General features: G+C 43.4%; 1 protein-coding gene across 8 annotated transcripts in view; it reads right to left on the bottom strand.

The window, feature by feature from the left end:
• Window positions 1-18,301, bottom strand: part of SCFD1 (sec1 family domain containing 1) — a 417,399-nt gene that overhangs the window by 294,650 nt on the left and 104,448 nt on the right. For all 8 annotated transcript variants that reach the window (XM_029599000.1, XM_029598999.1, XM_029599003.1 and 5 more), the window contains 2 exons: window positions 6,407-6,496; window positions 1,827-1,882 (listed from right to left, as the gene is read on the bottom strand). In XM_029599000.1, the coding sequence (XP_029454860.1) occupies window positions 1,827-1,882; window positions 6,407-6,496 (146 nt within the window). The remainder of the gene's footprint in view (window positions 1-1,826; window positions 1,883-6,406; window positions 6,497-18,301) is intronic.

An 18,301-nucleotide genomic window follows, 5' to 3' on the forward strand; every position in this document is an offset into this window, starting at 1 on the left:
GTCCTTTATAGTATATGAGGCATCTTACAGGACTTGGGAACATACAATGCAGACAGTGGAGTGTGCAGTCACTTCAGAAATCTGACTTAATTCCCTCTGGAATTACAGAATCTTGAACAGTACATTTAAAAGGCATCTTCAGGCTGCTGTATCTCTTCAAACATTAAGCCATTTAAGTATTTGAAAAGTTGTTCCAAAAAGCACCCCCCCCCCAAAGAAGTTCCACTCAGAACTACTGAAGCCAACTTACTTTATGTCCTGAAAATTTGGTGTGAACAGGACATCAAACAAATATGAAGGGGACACATATGGACGCAATGATCTCATAAGCCATCTTTTCCTTCAGAAAGTAAACTAAAAACTGCAAATCTGATGTGTTATGTATCACTATGCAGCTTATAAGTGCTTGTGTCTGCTCTTGCTTTTCCACCATTGCTGTATATCATCAGGTACATGCCACCCTTTATAAAAATATCAAACTACACAATAACTATTGGTAAAATTATTGAAATCATTTACTTTTTTAAAGAAAGGTATTTCTACATTTGGGGGTCAAGCGAAATTGTTTTCATGTTATATTTCAAATTTGACTAGAGATGACAGTTTTCATCTTCCACTGGATTTTTAATCCTCTGGGTACATTTTGGACTCTAGTATTCTTCCAATCTGACCAAGCATGCAAAAAAGTGCCCATTTTAATACCATGGGAGTTTAAATGTTATATAACTTTCACTAGACCTGCTCAGTGTCTCACAACACTACAAGCTGCCATGCAAAAGGTATGAAGAGAGACTTCCTCTACTTAGTATTTCAACCCTAGTGTAACCTATTTCTGAGGGAAGGGAAACCACATAGATTTCAGGATTATAGATACATCTACTATTTCAGTGTTTCCCAACCAGTGTGCCATGGCATAATGGTGTGCCTCGAGACCTCATCAAATGTGCCATGGAAAAGTCACCGCTGTCTCAAATTCAGGCTAGCATCTGGGCTCTCCTCTCAGCATCTTGCAGCAATAAGAAGCACTGGCAGTGGCTCTTAAACATGTAGGAGCTCCTTTCTGAGAACATGTGTAATCATGCATGCCTCTTCTTCCTTGTTACAGCATGAGCCCCAGAGAGTGGTAATTAATGGGCAGCATGCACAGAACATATAGCTAGGCCCTGCTTTGTGCAGCACGCATTGCATATAGCACGTCTTCATCTTCCTCATCCTGAGCTTCCTCCTTTGAGTCCTTACAGCCTCTGTCCTATCCCTTGGTTGTGTATGATGGGGAGAACATGCACTGAGCACTGAAGCAGCAGCAGCAAGTAATAAACTTAGCCAGCTGCCCACACCACACCTACTTCTCCTTTGCACTTGTATATAAAGAAAGCTGGTCCATCATGATTGGTTCATATGTCTACTCATCCATTTTCCTTTGTTTTAAAATTGGAAGAGAGACTGCCAGACCTTTCAGTGCTTCCTAGCTCTACCACTGGCTATAATATGGCCTGCATCGTGTGCCACATAACATTTCTGTTAGCATAGGTGTGCCTTAGGCTTGAAACACTATACTAGCTGACTTTGTACAGCATGACCCAAGGGCTTTAGAAGTACTCAAAGCAGTCACTTTTATCCTTGAGACCACACTTCATAGCCTGCATTCAGCTGCATAGGCATGGGGTAGAGATCTACAACAATAAAAATCCAGTACTTTGGAATGAAGCACCTGCCCTGTCTCATGTTTGGCTTATGACAGCATGTGTGACTAGAAAAGGTTCCAAACAGGCTTGGAAAGAGGACATGATGGAGGCTCTGGATATTATAAACACAAACACACTTACCACAGCCACCATTTCTGCTGCATTTCCTCTTGAACACCTAATTATAGGAACAGCTCCTAGGTGAATGAAACAAAAACCACAATTTTCTGTACTCAACATTCATGCAAACAAGTAATGTTGGACAAAAAGTTGTCTTAAAATTTGCTGTTCCATGAATAAGAATAATAAAGAACGTCAATCAATTTTCATTCTCTGGTCCTAACAGGACTAAACAGAACTTTAATTAGTTGCTTTAAACAGATTTTTGACAGAAAATAACAGCAAAAATAGTGATCAAAATAACATAAATCTAGAGAGATAGGTGAAGTAATGTAAGCAAGAAAGACAATAAAATTTCACCAAGAGATTAAAAAGTACGTGCAAACAATTTTGACAGCGGAAAAGACATCCGATAGTAGCCGTGTATTGATGTGTGTAGTTGATGTGAATGGACAGATAGGCCATATGCTCTTTTTCTGCCATCGTGTCTCTATGTTCTATGATGTATTTGTACAGTTAAAAATCTTATCATTGGTTGGAAAAACCTCCAAAACCCAGTCTTTAAGTCAAAATTGTATATAATTTAAATTGCCAGAAAACTTATCTGCTTCATGTGATGGGTGCTAAATATAGCGATATGAGAGAAACAAAAGATCAAACAATGTCAACGTGGCCACTATTTCACCGAATAGGCTGTTTCAGGATTGCTTTCTCTAATAAATCTGAGATTCAAAGGGACTGCACAGTCTATTATATATTCAGTAAAGACACCATGCATGGAGTGAAGAGTTCCTTCTCCTCTGTGTGATTGCAGTCTTGCAAAGAACATAGGCAGCACAATAGTCTGGTTAATGTGGAATGCAGATATCATTTTTGGGAGGAACTTGGGATGAGTTCATCGAACAATCCTGATGTGAAAAAATTGGAGGTGTGGTGAATATTAACCAGAGTCTGTAATTCACATACTCTTCATACCGAGGTAATGGCCTATAGGGTAAACGCCAGTGACCCTAAACAGGAGTTTGCAGCCATATGATGTTTTTGGCAGCTTTATAAAAGACTGTTTTTCACACAGTGGAAAAAGGACTGTTTGTTTCTTCATATCAGAGAGTTGTCATCACCTCCCAAATGAAAGGAGAACCTTGGACAAGAACTGAGAACATGCCCTTGGTAAAACTTTGCATCCAGCCTGAGACCAGCTATGAAATGGGTATTGATCTTGCAAATGTATTGCTGATGGACTCTAATGACTACATGATAATATTCCTTTGCATTAGGACCCAGACAATATCATTTGCATCCCACCAATCCTGTGCCTATAGGAGGTGGCAATATCCAATCTGGATGAACACTGAGCTCTTATGGAGCTGAATATTCGAAAAAGACTCAGTTACCCAGACAGACTTATGATTTGGACATTATCCTGGGGACTTAATCCAAAAGAGCCTTTGCTAAGAGCTTTTCAACATGGCTTTTTCCAAGGATTCCCCAAGCTCTGCCAAGAGAGCTTTGTTAACAAAACTAACTGCTGCGGTAAACCTGCAAACTAAACTGAGTTACAGGTACTCAGTACTGTCTGCTCCATAATTGAGAAGCAGCTGTTCTTGCCACACTCCCTTGAAAGACGTTTGGTCAATTAATATAACCTTATCCTTTTCTGCTGTCATATCTCACGGAGACAACTGAGAACTTTAGGTTTTATCTGTCATCAACTAAAAGGGGCTTTATTGGATTAACCCTTGGTGTCGAGACAGTGTCCTGTTACAGAAACGACCCTGGAATGGCACGACAGAGGATGGCAACACGAGCTTAATTATGTTTCAGGTGGACTATTTTATTTTGGCAATTCTGTAATTATTAAGTGCAAAGTTGAATTTAAAAATAACACTTATAAATTCTAATTATCTTACTTGACAGTGTCTGCACTGTAAAACAAACTGTAACAAAAGAAATAATTGTACCATATTAAATCTTATTTTACCTTATGCTGCTAATAAATTGGTTACCTCAAAAAGTGTCTGTACATGCTCCCTAAAACTAATTAATTTGTATCATAAGATTACTGGCTAAATCTGATAATATACTGTAAGGTTATCCACACCAGATCTTCCTACAGGACACAAAAAAACACTTTCCAGGTATAAATTTAAGTCCACTGACTCAAGAGGTTTAATGGGAAGCTTCATAAGTTGATCTAAGATTACATCAAGATCCCAAGGCACTCAAAGTTTACTAACTGGAGGCTTATAGTGCCACAGATCTTTCATGAAAGTATAATACTAAAAGGGTGATGAGAAATCGAAGTTCCTTCCACTTGCTGGAGATATGCCATAATGGCGCTGAGATGAACCTTGACTTGAAGAGATGTCAAGGCCTGTGGACAAGAGAAAAACCAGATACTGAAGCAAATCCCTCAGGCTACAGGAAAAGGGATCCAGATGGCTGGTACCACACACCAAGCCAAGAACCTTTTCCATTTGAAACTGTAGGATTTTCTGGTTGAAGGCTTTCTAGATTATATCAACATAAAATCCACTTCCTTAGGAAGGAGCAAGGAGGAAACTACTAAGCATTCAATATCCATGCAGTAAGGGCCAGAGACAGTAGATTTGGATGGCAAAGATTGCTGCTCTCTTGTGTATTAAGACATTTTCAATGGGACTGAAGACTAAAATGAAAGATGAGGTAATAATACCACATTTTTTGTTGTCAGGACAGCACTTTGAGAATTACCTTTGCTTTGTCCTGAAGGGCCTTCTGAACAGCATTGGCAATGAGAAGGCTTGGTGGGTACACAAAGTAGACCAGCACTCCAGTTCCACACAAAAGCATCAGGAGCTATTCTAAAGCAAACAGGTTGATCACTGGCATTTATTCCTCAACTTCTTGCGCCAGGAGATCATCGACACCACACTCAGAGAAGGAGTAGTTCCGCTGCTCTATCTCACACTGTAGTTTCAGGCTCTTACCCATCTACACCTTACATAGGGCCTCTATTTTTTAGTTGTGGTTCTGTTGTACAGGGACACCCTAACACAACTGTAAGTATCATGATATGGGCCCAGGCAAAATGTGAATCTGTAATGGACATATGGCACCCACAAATGCAGGTCTTAAACCCGCTGACTGTGATCTTCCTGGTCTTGGGCTTTTCTATACTTTTTTCCTTCACATTTTTCTGTAGGACTAAAAAGGCAGTGGCAAAAGTAAAAATAATGCAACAAGTCAGAATCAGGTCAAAGAACAGCCCAAACAAAATGTTAAGAAGAGAAAGATACTGGGAACATGCCCATGCGGTAGCTCAGTCAAAGAAAGACTGAGTGACTCATAAGGCAGTGCATGCAGAAACTCCATTACATGCTCAGTTAAACTTTTGCTGAGCTCTGAGAGAAGAGTCTGTCTTGGCACAGTCAGATGATATCACCCATGAATATGGTCAATTCATGCCTGCTTGAAGATGGAGAAACAGTGACAAAGAGAGGGCAAAAGAGTATGAAGAAATACATCTGTTTAACTATTGGAGAGAGAAAAATGCTACTAGTAGGGCAGTTTTAGTGGATATCAAATATTTCACAGCTTGCTGGCTTTTCAGTGGGTGCTCTAACATACCTCTGCCTTGTGCATCCTCAAAACATTATTCTCTATATTCTGAAATTGTGTTATTTACACTAAAAAAAAAAACTAAACTAAAAAAATGCTGGCCACAAGATTAGGTCAAAGGTAATAAGAGCTACAAAGAAAAGAATTGGATATCAAGAGAAAATATGAAGTTCAAATTAAAGTGAGTGCCAAAAATATCAAAATTACCACTACCAAGTACATTCAGGATAAAATGTTTTCTTTAAAAATTATTTTTAAGTTTTGGAAAGCAGTTATGACATCTTAGTATATGGTATTCAACAGGGATTTGCTATTTACTAATGCTTCATTTATTAGAATTTCCCCAGGATCTCTACTCTAGCCCAGTCATTGTTTCAACAGACTAAGATCGGGGCGGTCGTAGACCATAGATTCCCAACAGAACTCTGTAAGTGTGGCCATTAGATTTTCTACTGAGTGATGGCTGAGACACTCCCCTCTCTGCCCTGTCTCCCCATATAGAAGAGCAGAAGCAAGATTTCAGAATCAGACCTACAATACTGCTACTGACCTGCCAGTTTGACTCTCCCAATAATAAATTACTTTTGATAAGTTAATCTTTGCCATCTCTCTTGCAAGTATTAAATTTTAAATGGGGGGGGGGGTGGGCAGAAGGTGGAGGAAATAATTACCTGGATTTCTTGCTGTTATTCAGTAAATTTAAAATAATCTCTTGGAAGAGAAGGCAAAATAACTCCACATCACCACCAACTGATTTAGAGATTAAATGCTACTCTGAATAGGGAACAAAGTTATCTGATGTATACAGTCAAAATAATTTTAGATGGCAACAGCTTTTATTCATAATTGACCTATGTATATGTACACATATTGAGATAAGAGAAGACAATGGAAAAGGAAAGGAAAAATTCAACAGCTTTTCTCTAAGCACCTCATACATAATACTAGAGAATGAAGTAGTAAATCAAAAGGTTTTAAAACAGGACAATTTGAAAGCATACCCAGTGTTACAAAGAAGCAGAAGAGACTGTCAACAATAGTGTCCATAATGTTCTCCATCTCGGTGTCTGTTATATCTGATCTGTTAACCGCTGAGAATGAAAAGGAGAGAATAGATGTTATCACTATGGTTTGGAGAACAAGCTATGAAGTCGATAATATGGGGATGATTACCAACTCTTTCTCACGGAAAGAAGCACTTGTACATGCTTAAAAACATTATCACTTTGCCACACATTCATTTTCCAACTTACATAGATAATTTTCCACTGTTTCCATCCAATTTCCCTGTGAATATTTTTCTATGAACCACTTTTGGTCTATGTAATAGCATTAGTTTTGTTTATATACCATCAGGAACTTAAATAGTCTCTCAACCTGCTGGACTGTTAGATGACTGAGGGATTAAAGGGACACTTAGGGAAGATAAGGCCATTACAAAAAGATTAAATTAATTTTTTCTTTGGTGTTTACTGATGAGAATGTCAGGGAGATACCATTCCAGAGACTGTTTTCAAGGGTGACTATTCAGATGAACTGAGCCAAATCATGGTGAATTTGGAAAATGTAGTAGACCAGATTGACAAACTGAAGAGTAGCAAATCACCTGGACCAGATGGTATACACCCCAGGGTTCTGAAAGAACTAAAAAATGAAATTTCAGACCTATTTCAAGTAATCTGTATCCTGTCATTAAAATCATCCGTTGTACCTGAAGATTGGAAGGTGGCAAATGTAACCCCGATATTTAAAAAGGGCTGCAGGGATGATCCAGAAAACTATAGACCATTAAGCCTGACTTCAGAGCCGAGAAAAATTGTGGAAACTATTATAAAGAACAAAATCATAGTACATATCGATAGGCATGATTTAATGAGACACAGTCAGCATGAATTTACTCAAGGGAAGTCTTGCTTCACAAATCTACTAAATTGTTTTTGAAGGGGTTTAGAAACGTGAATAAAGCTGAACTGGCAGATGTGGTGTACCTAGAATTTCAGAAGGCATTTGACAAAGTCCCTCATGAGAAGCTTCTAAGAAAACTAAAAAATCATGGGATAGGAGGCAATGTCCTCTTGTGGATTACAAACTGGTTAAAAGACAGGAAAGAGAGAGTAGGATTAAAGTAGAAATTAATACTTACCTGATCATTTCCTTTCCTCTAAAGAAGACAGGCCAGTCCACACCAGTGGGTTACACACTCCTACCAGTAGATGGAAACGGAGAAGAGCTGACTCATTAACATCACTGACATATAGCCCTGCCCCAACATCAGCCCACCAGTATTTCTAGAAAAGCCAAACTGTGGACAAACTGATTAGACTTAACCATGACTATTAACAGTCAACTACTCATACTTCCAGCCAATTGGGAAACACTGAGCTCAGCCAAAAAGATAACATTCACTAAACTTAGGGTTGGTTATGTCACTTACCAGTCCTTCAAACGAATTAACAGAAATAAAGCCGCGTCCTCCTGAGCCCTAATGTCCAAGCGGTAATGCTTACAGAAAATGAGTAGGGAGGACCACATCGTTTTTGACAAATCTCGTCAGAGACAAAAACCAAAGCTCTGCCCATGAAACCACTTGAGCCCTAGTGGAATGCACCCTGATCTGTCTAGGTAAAAGGAGGTTCTGCATCCACATAGGCAGCCATGATGACCTCTTTCACTCAACAGGCTATAGTTGCCCGGTGTTGCTGGTTCACCTTGTTTACCTCCACCAAGGAGCACAAAGTCAATCAGATTTCCCGAAAGAGTACTAACCAGGTGCCCCTTGTCATCCAAGGCATGCATCAGACGATAATCACACTCATCTCTATCCCTGTCCAGTTTTGGCAAGGAACTAGACTGATTCAAATGAAACTCCAAAACCACTTTCAGCAAATAGGCTGTACTGCCCCCGGAGTCATTCGCAGAAATGGTTCACAGCAAAAAAGAGTCTGCAGCTCAGAGATCCATCATGTTGAACAGACTGCCACAAAAAATACTGTTTTCAAGGTGAGCAAAAATAAAGAGAGACCACGGGGAAAAAAGGCAAGACCAGATTAAGGTCTCAAAGAGGCACCAAGAATCTCAAATGCTTAATTCCCTTCAAAAACCTGGACACATCTGGATGGGAAGAGACGGTTTCACCATTGACTCACCCCCTATAGCAAGCAATAACTGCTACCTGCAACTTCAGAGTGCTAAGTGCCAAGCCTTCCTGCAAAAATTCCAATATCAGTGGAATTTCAACCATGAGAGGATGAGAACCTCGCTCCTCAGACCAGCTCTCGAACACTCTCCAAACTCTAACATAAACTAAAGATGTAGAAAATGTCCTGACCGGAGTGAAGTGGAAATTACTGCAGCAGAATAACCATGCTTCAGCAACCAAGCCCTCTCAAAGGCCAAATCATAAGAAAAAAATTACCCAGATCATCATGCAATATGGGTCCCTGATGCAATAGATCCTTCCTGGATGGTAGTCTGAGTGAACTGCTCACCAATATTGTCTCGAGATTGGCATACCACAGCCTCTGAGGCCAATCCGGAGCTACCAGAAGTACAGTTTCGGCATGAATTCCAATCTTCCAAATGACCTTGGCTATCACTGGCCATGGCAGAAAGGCATACAACATCCCACACCATGGCTAGATTTGATTGAGAGCTTTGATGCCCGACGCTCTCTGACCTCTTCTGCGACTGAAGAACAGCGATACCTTCGCATTTTCGGAGGTTGCCATTAAATCCACATACGGACGACCCCAGAGCTTCACTATGTGCCAACTCCCACTCTCCTGAGTCCAAAACCTGCCTGCTGAGGAAATCAGCCTTGACATTGTCCTTCCCAGCAATGTAGGAGGCAGATGTGTTCTGGAGATACTGTTCTGCCCACACCATGAGCACATCTACCTCCACTGGCAACTCTTGCCTTCTAGTTTCTCCTTGATGATTGATGTAAGCTAGCTTCATGGCATTGTCCGACATTATCCTTATCGCTCGAGCTTCCAGTCACTTGGCGAACCACAAGCATGCCAATTGAACTGCACTTACTTCTATTTTGATGGTCCACTGCCACACCTCAGCATTCCAGCAACCTTGTGCCACCAACTCTTGACAGTGAGGCTTGCATCTGTTATAAGCACCAACCAGTCCGGTGTCTCCAAGGAAACCCTTTTCCTGAGATGATTCACTTATAACCACCACTGCAACTGTATGCTCACCTCCAATGGCAAGTGGAGTCGCGCTGTGTACTCTTGGGACTGCGGATTCCACAGAGAGAGTAATGTGTGGTGAAGGGGCCAAATGCACGCCCTTGCCCAGGGGATAACGTCCAATGTGGCTGCCATTGATCCCAGGACCTGCAAATAAGACCACACCATTGAGCGAATGGCCCTTCTCAGGGCCTGAACTTGATTGATTAACTTTTGAATGTGACTCTCTGGCAGGAACATTCTGCCCTGCGCCATACTGAATCACATGCTCTTGACCAAGTTCACCACTAGCCTAGCTCCTGGAGCAAGGTGATAACCTTGCGAGATGCCAAATGATTTTCTTCCTCATTTTTGGCCCAAATCAACCCATCGTCCAGATACGGATGGACCAGAATGCACTCCTTGCGTAGATGCTGCTACCACCACCATAACCTTGGAGAAAGTCCTGGACACTCTAGCCAGCCTGAAGGACAGAGCCTGAAATTGATGACGACATCCCAGAATGGCGAAGCGTAGAAAATGCTGATGTTCCTGGTGAACGGGAATATGTAGATAGCCTCTGTCAGGTCTACAGATGTGAGAAATTCCCGTTTGTACCGCCATTATAGTGGAACAAAGTTTCCTTTCTGAAATGAGTCACACGCAAATGCTGATTGACCCCTTTGAGGTCTAGGATGGGAGAGAAGACCCCTCCTTTTTCTTGGGAAATACAAAATAAATGGAATAGTTGCATGGAGAGACCATAAAGGCATCTGGAAAAATTAGGAGGAGTTTTAGAACAGAGCCATCCCTTACCACTTCTAGGACCCACTGGTCCGCTGTAATCTGAGCCCACCTTTGAAAAAGGCAAGATAGTCACCCGCTTATCTCCTGATTCAGTAGGTGTGAAGATTGAGGCGCTCTGATCCTGGAGCCTGCATCTTTATGAGGCTTCTTAGGCTGAAAGGACCTTCCAACAGGATGAGACCTTTGAGTAGTTGTTCCACTGTAAGGAAGCAACAGACAGGAATCCCTGGAGCGGTCCCTCACTCCAAAAAGATTCAACGCTGCCTTCTTGTCCTCAGGCAATCAAGGAACCTTGGATTCCCTCCAGCTATCAGCTATCTTCTCCAACTCACTGCCAAATAAAATAAAACCCTTAAAGGGTAACCTTGTGAAACTGGACTTGGACATAGTGTCTGCCATCTAATTTCACAGCCACAACTGGCGCCCAGCAGCTATCACAGAAACCACCCCTCTAGTGACTGTCTGCACCAAGTCACAGCCCACATCAGCTAAAAATGCGGCCGCTGGTTCCATCACTGATCCACCATTGGACCCCGCTCCTTGTGTCTCCTGAGGGAGCCACCAGGCAACAGCAAGAAATAATTTGCAAATTCATTGCATTGGCCTCAAAGGCCTGTTTAAGGATAGCTTCAATCCTTCCATCCTGAGCATCTTTTAAAGCTGTCCCTCCTTCCACCTTCAGGAATCATAACTGATTTCTTGCCTTCGGATTCAAGGGGGTACAAACCTACTAAAGTGCATCCCCCCTTTAAAACTTGCCTCCACGGTGCTCCATTCAAGATTAATTAACTCTTGAATTGGATCTAAGAGAGGAAAGAAGTAAGACGCTTTACGTAAGGTGACCATAGCATCACACCAGTCCACATCGAGCATCTTCAGGGTCTGAGTCAACAGATTTGGCAACTCATCTCTGAAAAAACCAGAGTAGAGTCCAATGTGGTTCTAAATCACACAGAATTTCTCCTTTATCTTGAGGAAAGACATCCAAATCCCCATTGGAGTCATCTGACGAGTCATTCAAACGAAGAACTCTGGCACTTACTGATTAAAGCATCTTTTGCTTTAATCCAAATTCCTTTTGGACTATGCTTCTTTAATTATTTTTTGGCCTTTAACTTCCTTCCAGCTCTTAAGCTTCCCAAGTTTTTTACTCCTTGTTAAATGTAACTTTATCTTATTCTCTTCTCTTGTTAATTACTTTTATTTATTGCTTCTGTTATACCCTTGTTTTATGTAAACCGATCTGATATGGTTTATTTACTATGAAGGTCGGTATAAAAAAGTGTTAAATAAATAAATAAATAAATAAATGATCCACATCCCCCTAAACATCTCCAAGGAAAGCCTCCCTGCAACGCTTGCATGCAGTGGCTGACAAGTGGGAGCCCCGAGCACGTGAACCTTCTTAGAAGGTTGGTTCGCCTCAGCTGGGTGCCCCCTACAGAAAAGTCTGCAGGTCCTGGAAAAATTCAATACAGGAGAAGGAGAATGGCCCATGCTAGAGCCCATAGACTCAAACTTGACAATCTCTGACCCTTCCCTCGGAGATGCTTCTGGCACCAGGAACAAGGAGGGAGGGGAGCTGTCCACTGTCTCCTTTCAACCCACTCACCTCCGTAGTCACCATAGCCCAAGGGGATATTCTAACATTGCCAAAATCTGCAGTAGCCAAATCGCCTTGAGCATTTAAACAGTGCTGATATAGGCTTAAAGAGAGCTATGGCTAGATTGCTCTTATATGGCAAGCCTCCCAGATAGTAAGGCCCTTACATTTTTTTTTTTGCTGGTGCCATAGCTTTCCTGCCCTTGGCTCTAGACATCCTCTTGTGCGCACACCAACCGCGCCCAGGTGTTCATGCAAATATGCACCCAAATCTGGGACACGGTCTATGCACACAAAGGACCTCTACATGCAAATACGCGCATAAGTCTAGGCCGTGGTCTTACTTGCACATGCACTCTCCTCCATAACTACGTTGCTCGGGTACGCATGTGACGGGGCTAGAGGCATCCCAGCGGGCCCGTGCTCAAGAGGGGGGGGGGGGCGAGGGCTGGGTGACCTTTGATGACATGGTCAACAAGGTTTAAATTGTGGTTGTGGATGCAGGTGTCACATTTTCCTTGTTCTGTGGCAATATCACCATGTCGATTAGAATCGGATTACATCCTTTAGGTGGTGAGGTATCTAGGCCAAGTCGGATGGAGCACGAGGTGTCCTGTCAAGCGTGCGTGTGAAAACGATGGTGAGGACTCAGTGAACCGCATGGTGGCTCAAGCCTAGGTTCATCTAGGTGTTAAATAAATAAAAAAATAAATAAAGTGTTACATAAATAAATAAATAAATAAATAAATATTGGATTCCCCCCCCCTCGGCAGCATGGGGTGGTGGCATTGGGGGGTGCACCGATCAAAGGCAACAAAAGATACATTCGGTCAAGATTCGCTGTAAATTCACAGCGGAGGGATGCGACAGTTGAGCAAGGAAAAAGTGGTGAGATCCCAAAGCTACACTGATAGCGAAAGGTGACTTTAAACTAATAAATGAATAAATTAGACCTGTTGCAATAGTGGAGAATTCTCAGTTGCGTTGTTTGCATCCCAGGAATAGTTACTCTGAAGCCCAGGGTGGGTCTGGCAGAGTGGACCACATCTTGATGGAAGTAGCATCGTCCAGAGGTTGGACTCAAGGAAGAGGACGATGCAGGAGGGACAAACGGGTGAGCAGCCTCCCACCATTCCTGAAACTCCAGTCATTCCGCAACAGCAGCAGAGGGATGCGACAGTTGAGCAAGGAAGAAGTGGTGAGATCCCAAAGCTACACTGATAGCGAAAGGTGACTTTAAACTAATAAATGAATAAATTAGACCTGTTGCAATAGTGGAGAATTCTCAGTTGCGTTGTTTGTATCCCAGGAATGCACAGTGTGTCCATGACTCATGGACGCACTGTGTTTCCCAGCTTCTAGATTTGTCGGTGGCAGGGCCGAGTTATGGGCGGACTCAGGCTGGCATGTGCTCTTGGAGAGGTGCAGTGGCAGGATATCTAGGCCCACACAATTCATTCGGCACAGCACAACAGCCAGAAGGGCAGCAGGCATAGCCTGGCAGCAAATGCAGCCTCATTTTTCAGAATGGGGTCCAGGCACATGCCCATAGTTCAGTCCTACTGGGCCTGTGCTTGCTGCCAATGCGGCTCAATGGAGCCTTGCTGCATATCCAGTGGTACCTGGTACATACCCCTGTAACTCCTCCTTTTGGGCACCTAGTTTAGCACTGGTACAGGGGCATACAAATGGCATTGCTGCATCCACACTGGGGACAGTTTTCCCTGCAGCATCTCAAGGGACCGTAGTAGCACCTGGGCAGAGCATGGAGCTTGCATCCACTCATGTGATTCCTTCCCTGCCCACTGACTGTTCCACTTCATAAATAATGCAAAACACTTGGGAGGTGGCAGACGTTGCGCAGGATAGTAGACCTTAATTCCAAGCTATGACAATCAACAGCGTCCTTGCGTCAGGAGCAGCTGCACAGGCCAATGGGGCAAATACTGGTGAGTCCATTGAGAACTGGAGAAGTAACAATTGCAGCACAGCAGCAGTGCCCCAGCGCAAAAGGCAATAAGAGGAAAAAGAGGAGGAATGCAAGGTCCAGTTCCAGTTCTGGCAGTTCATCTGATACCTCAGACCCTGAAAGTTCAACTGATAAGGTCCATTAAAGCCTCTCGTCGAACTGGCCGAGGCAAGCATGGGACCACCGGTACTCACCACCCTATCGCTATTATGGGAAAATGTCTCCAGATATCTGGGTAAAAGATTAAGAAGAATACTTATATTTATATATTTCACATCTTGGAGGGGAGAAAAAAAAAGGGAGAAGGAAAAAAGGATAGGAGTTGGAAAGGAAGGTACTTAGTAACATAGTTAACTGGACTCGGGCTTTCTTAGGATGAGCAGCATGGTTGGGCAAGAGGACCCAGTGCAGTACAGTCCTATGTTATGCTATGCAGACACTATACTGAAGGCATACAAGGATTACAAAAGGTGGGCATGGCTAAATTATGATGAGGGCTTCCGGGACAAGATGGAGGAGAATAGGTTCATGTCCTAGGGAAAACAGGACGTAGGGCTGTGGTTGAAGCAGATGACAAACAAGGCAAGCGATTAAGGATCCTGGGGTCAGCCCACACAGAAATTGGCCAATTGTAACATGCTGGGGCTTCAATAACTCATCTTGCAGTTTCCAGGACTGCAAGTTCAGGAATGTTTGTTCCCGGGACGGCCTCCGCTCATGGCACGCCGGAGTCTGCTCCATCTTCACCGCGAGCAGGAAGGCTTCCACTCGTGGCACGCCAGGGCCTGCCAATTTCTGCACAGCAGGGGAGTTCTTCCCCCATGATTACACATTTCATGGCAAGTAGAAACATTCCAAGTGCAACTTATATTTAAATTCACCAAATCTTTTACTTTAACCACATTTGTACTGATGGCATGGAATTTACCATTTTCGTCTCTAGGGCACCTGGTAGTATTGTTTATGTGGCACCAGGGAATAATATACTCCTTGTGATGAACAGTTTCAGGTGAAAATGAAGCAGGCCCGGCGAGAGAGTCTGTGGGTAAGACTGCTAGCCTGAGAGGTGAGAGAGAGAGCATGTGTGAGGGTGCATGAGTATGGGTGCCAAAGAGAGGAAGCTTAGGTGAGGAGATTGTGAAGGAGTGTGAATAGGTGTGAGAGATTGGGAGCTGGTGTGTGTGGAAAAATGGATTGTGTGTATGTTAGGGTGCTTGTTTGTTTGCGAGAAAGGGAGCCTGTGTGAAGGGATGTGTGAGTGTGTGATTGGGAGAGAGCCTGTGTGAAAGGATGCGTGTGTGTGTGAGAGAGAGAGCCTGTGTGAAAGGATGCTTGTGTGTGTGTGTGTGTGTGTGAGAGAGAGAGAGCTTGTGTGAAAGGATATATGTGTGTGTGTGTGTGAGAGCGCGCCTGTGTGAAGGGATGTGTGTGTGTGTGTGTGAGAGAGCGCCTGTGTGAATGGATGTGTGTGTGTGTGTGTGAGAGAGCGCCTGTGTGAAGGGATGTGTGTGTGTGAGAGAGAGCCTGCCTGTGTGAAGGGATGTGTGTGTGTGTGTGTGAGAGCCTGTGTGCATGTGTGAGAGAGACATAGGTAGTCTGTGAGAGGATATATTCGTGAGAAAAAAATGGGAGCCTGTGTGGGAGTGTGCGTACAAGAGAGAGAGGGAGCCTGTGTGGGTGCGAGAGAGAAGGAGCCTGTGTGAGGGGTAATACTAAGAGAGGGGTCAAACTCTGGGAGTGGAGTTAGAGTGGAAGGGGTTGAGCTAGAGGGGGAGGGGAGAGTTAGTGGCAGGTGAAGGATTTGGGTCCTGAGAGGGCAAAGTGAAAGGAGACTGGCCAGGGAAGGGTGGAAGGGACACTTACAGTGAACTTCTAGGGAAATTCTGATCAAAATATTTTAAACTCTGCATCTTTAAGATACGTTTTTCTGCATTACATTTTAAATTAATTACTTACAGACTGTCATTTACATTGTATTATTTTGACCAATATAAAGTATGCAGAATTTTGCAGAATTTTATTTTTTTTGTGCAAAGTTCCCCCAAGAATATAACCTTTTCGGAGTAGCCTTTGCATTAGCTTTCTTCGGGGCCTTAAGGGCGAGTGAGCTGGTGTCTACTTCTGAGAATGATCTTGGCTATAACGGGATACTTATGCGGAATGTGCAGGTATAAGATAAGACTGGCTTCATCATTATACACAGATCTAAGACTGATCAGGCAAGAAAGAGGATAACACTCTGCCTGAGGCAGGTTGAGTCGCAAGTCACTTGCCCTTTAAAGAACATGAGCAAGTATTTAGATAGCAGACTTCCTGGAGGACAGCATCTACTACTACATGCCAATGCTGTCCCGCTTACTAAATATCAATTTTCTGCGGTACTTAGAGCGGCCCTGGTGCAGGTAGGACAAAACCCTGACCCATTCATTCAGGATTGGCGCAGCCACCAGTGCAGCTTAAGCAGGTCTTCATATAGAGACTAAACAGAGGATAGGTAGAAGGAGGTTTTCCGCAGTAAATTTGTACGTTAGACCAAATTTAATGGCCAAAGAATAACAATATTCAAGGTTCAGTTTCTTTGCAGGTCTGCCCCGGGAGGCAAAGAACAATCTGGATTGTGGGACACTCCTTCATTCATTGGGCAGCCAGGAAAGTCAAAGTTCGGCTGTTCGGATCTCACTTAGATCTAGCCACACACGGGGTCCTTATCGCTTGGATGGGGTAGCACAATATGTGCTGGGAACAGTTGGTACCGAAGCTGTATTGCAAGTTGGGCATATGTGCCCAGCTGGATGCTATAGTAATACATTTGGGTAGCAATGACTTGGGTAGATTTTCCTGCAGGCAATTGATCCAGCTAATCAGGGCTGATTTTGCTGAGTTAGTTTCTCTTTTTGCACAGTCCCTAGCGCCTCCTTTTGACAGGAGCTGCGGCTGTCAACGGGTTTGATAGCTGACACTCAATTTTGCCGGCGTTGGTTCTTGGACCCACTGACAGCCACGGGTTCGGAAACCGGACGCCGGCAAAATTGAGCGTCTGGTTTTCAACCCGCGAGCTGATTTTAAATTTTAAATTATTTTTTACTTTTGGGACCTCCGACTTAATATCGCTATGATATTAAGTCAGAGGGTGTACAGAAAAGCATTTTTTTTTTACTGCTTTTCTTTATAGTTTCCCGGTGCCAAGAGAAATTTAACGCCTACCAATGGGTAGGCGCTAATTTCTGAAAGTAAAATGTGCGGCGTGGCTGCACATTTTACTTTCTGAATCACGCAGGAATAACTAATAAGGCCATCAACATGCATTCGCATGTTGCGGGCGCTATTAGTTTCGGGGGGGGGGGGGGGGGGGGTTGGACGCACGTTTTCGACGCGCTATTACCACTTACTAAATAAGGGGTAAAGCTAGCGCGTCGAAAACGCACGTCCAACTGCGGGTTAACAGTGCGCTCTGCTAGATTTTGGAGGGCATGAGGCAAGCATTATGCTACCTCAAACCTGTAGAAGGCGTACCCTAGCCTGAGTGTGTGTGTGTGGGGGTGGGGGGTACTATCTTTAGACTGAGCAGAGGAGGGGCCCAGTTGCTGGCGGTGTCAGGGACATCCCGCAAGCCGCCAAACAGAAGAAAAGTTAAACATTAGTGCAGCACTGGAAGATGGGAGAAGCACAAACATGGGACATCAGCCAATTTGCCATGAACAATCTCACATAGGCTGCTAACTTTTAACCAGGCAATCCGGCATGCTCCAATGGCTGTGATAGAAGGTCTTGCTGCAATGTCAAGCAGTTCATACACTGACCTAAGGAGATGGCATTCACACTTTTCTGCATCTAGCATAGCCTACAGAAAGCCTTCCTGCTCCCAATTATGAGAGACTACTAGAGGCTTCAGCTGTCCGATGCAGTCGTGCCAGTATTGTGCCATGCAGGCTCTAGAAGACCTTCTGAAACTGTCCAACAACCTAGGATCTTTACTTGGGGGGGGAATGGTGTTGGAAAAGATTCTGGTCCTTTTAGTTCGTTTTAGAACAAACGTCACTACCACAGACTGGTGCAGTAGTTGACCAACCCCAAACCAAGGAAACTGTTGAACTCTGTATTTAAGAATCAGTTTCCTGGCAACAAAAGGCAGGAGGATAGATTCTTTCATATTCTCATTTGTAAATGCCACAGGATTGAAAGAATCAGGATTACTGTACGTTCAAAAGGCATTTCCAGAATGCAAACGTAGCCCAAAAACCTCGACACAGGGATTTTTGTCCCTAGGGATGTTGGCTCCAATTGCCATGCTCAACTTGTCCAGGAATTTAGAGTATGAGAGGTCTTATGGTGGAGATAA

The sequence above is a fragment of the Rhinatrema bivittatum genome, chromosome 4, assembly GCF_901001135.1.
Source record: "Rhinatrema bivittatum chromosome 4, aRhiBiv1.1, whole genome shotgun sequence".
Classification (NCBI taxonomy): domain Eukaryota; kingdom Metazoa; phylum Chordata; class Amphibia; order Gymnophiona; family Rhinatrematidae; genus Rhinatrema; species Rhinatrema bivittatum.